The sequence below is a fragment of the Condylura cristata genome, unplaced genomic scaffold (genome assembly GCF_000260355.1).
Source record: "Condylura cristata isolate star-nosed mole 26May11 unplaced genomic scaffold, ConCri1.0 scaffold00029, whole genome shotgun sequence".
Lineage (NCBI taxonomy): Eukaryota > Metazoa > Chordata > Mammalia > Eulipotyphla > Talpidae > Condylura > Condylura cristata.
Genome location: NW_004567130.1, coordinates 9,219,137 through 9,220,795, shown reverse-complemented (window position 1 = coordinate 9,220,795; position 1,659 = coordinate 9,219,137). Strand labels below are relative to the sequence as shown.

Genomic DNA, 1,659 nt, shown 5'->3' with positions numbered 1-1,659 from the left:
CACGCCATGACGCCATGTGGTCACCTCCAGGGCAGGCGGGAATCGAACACATGCAGAAGTGGTTTAAGCTTCTTTGTGCTGTGCTTTAACCCGCTGCACCACCAGGGAGGGCCTATAACTACAGACCTTTAATGAAGCCTGGTGATTCCCCTGCCCCTCCCACCATGGTCTGCAGTTCCCTATCATATATATATACACACACTCCATTTTTAATCATCTTGGCAAGAAAGACAACAGACACTTTTGTCCTCTTAAACCAAGTTTGAAACAAAGGGTCTTCTGGTTCTTTGCCAACAAACTGATGATGTCTCAAACAATCCTATCCACTGAAATTCTGTTTTCTTCTAAGAAACAACTGTCTTATAAAGAAAAGATTATTTCAAGAAAATATTCTCAAATTAAAATTGTTGCAATGGGTCCAGGGAACCTTACCAAACTCCACATCAGAAAGGTCTCCTGTGTTGGGAAAGCCTCGAGAACTATTTCTAGTTGATGGTTTGTTGCCACTTGATCGAGAATCAGAGGCACAAGCTTTGGCTACTGACTGTACCAGGTGCTCATCATCAGCATTTCGCCAGCCCCACCAGCTGACCTCTGGCTGTCCACAGCGGGCAATGACGGCTCCATTGCTCTGGTGCCTGCATAGGGAACAAGACACAAAAGTACATTCAGATGTTCTGGATTCATACAAAAAGTAAGGCAGTGAATTTTAAATGCCTTAATGAACACTTTGACTACAGGTAAGTGATGGGTTAGCCTCAAGTCCTCTCAGAGCAGAAATCTTATATACCAATAAAAATAAATAAAACCAGATGGACTTTCAATTATACCAATTTAGCAACTTTAGACTCACCAACAAACCAAGTTAGAATTATTATAAATGAATACTGTAGAGAAAACAAATTAACATTCCTAAAGTAAATGCTTAAATCTTTAAATTTATTTTGGGAAATCAGGTTAAAAAAATACTAATTCTGTTACTCAATAATGAAGCATAATCTCCTTTTTAATATAGCACCTGAATATCCTGACATTACAGACAAACATTTGTTTCCTCACTGACTTCTGAGAGTCCACTATAGCACTGAGCATTCATTATTGGCTTCAGGATTCTTTTCAAACCAACATACCATATTTGAGACTGAAGGACTTGTCTGATAGACACTAAAATGCTTTACAAAATCTTCTATTATTTCATGAGTCACAAAATACTCTCACAGACGAGTAAGGACACTGAACCAGCTATCTTTCCTCAGGCTGCAATATTCTTTAGAAAGGAACAGCATAAGGGCCCTCCCTGGTGGCGCAACAGGTTAAAGCACAGCACTGAGAAGCTAAAGCCACTTCCTCATGAGTTCAATAGCCGCCAGCGCCGGAGGTGACCACATGGCGCGGCAGACCTCTCCTGACCACCCACCCACTGCTCCCCTCAGCAGGGTACTTCATCCATCTGCTTGTTCTGCTCCCCACTCTGTCTCTGGTGAATCCTCTCAGGACCCCTGCATCTCTGGCCTGTATCCCAGATCTGTGTGCATAAATAAATAAATCTTTTAAAAAAAGGAACAGTTCCTCAAACTGCTAAACATGGAGCTTCCCTACGACCCAGCAATCCCACTCCTAGGTATCTACCCAAAAGACACAAAAACACTGATTCAAAAA

The 1,659-nt window shown here is 41.8% G+C and overlaps 1 protein-coding gene across 7 annotated transcripts in view; it reads right to left on the bottom strand.

Moving 5' to 3' along the window:
- The window catches only part of MTMR3 (myotubularin related protein 3), a 115,181-nt gene that overhangs the window by 20,259 nt on the left and 93,263 nt on the right, over window positions 1-1,659 (bottom strand). For all 7 annotated transcript variants that reach the window (XM_012731075.1, XM_012731079.1, XM_012731076.1 and 4 more), the window contains one exon: window positions 433-638. In XM_012731075.1, coding sequence (XP_012586529.1) covers window positions 433-638 — 206 coding nt within the window. The remainder of the gene's footprint in view (window positions 1-432; window positions 639-1,659) is intronic.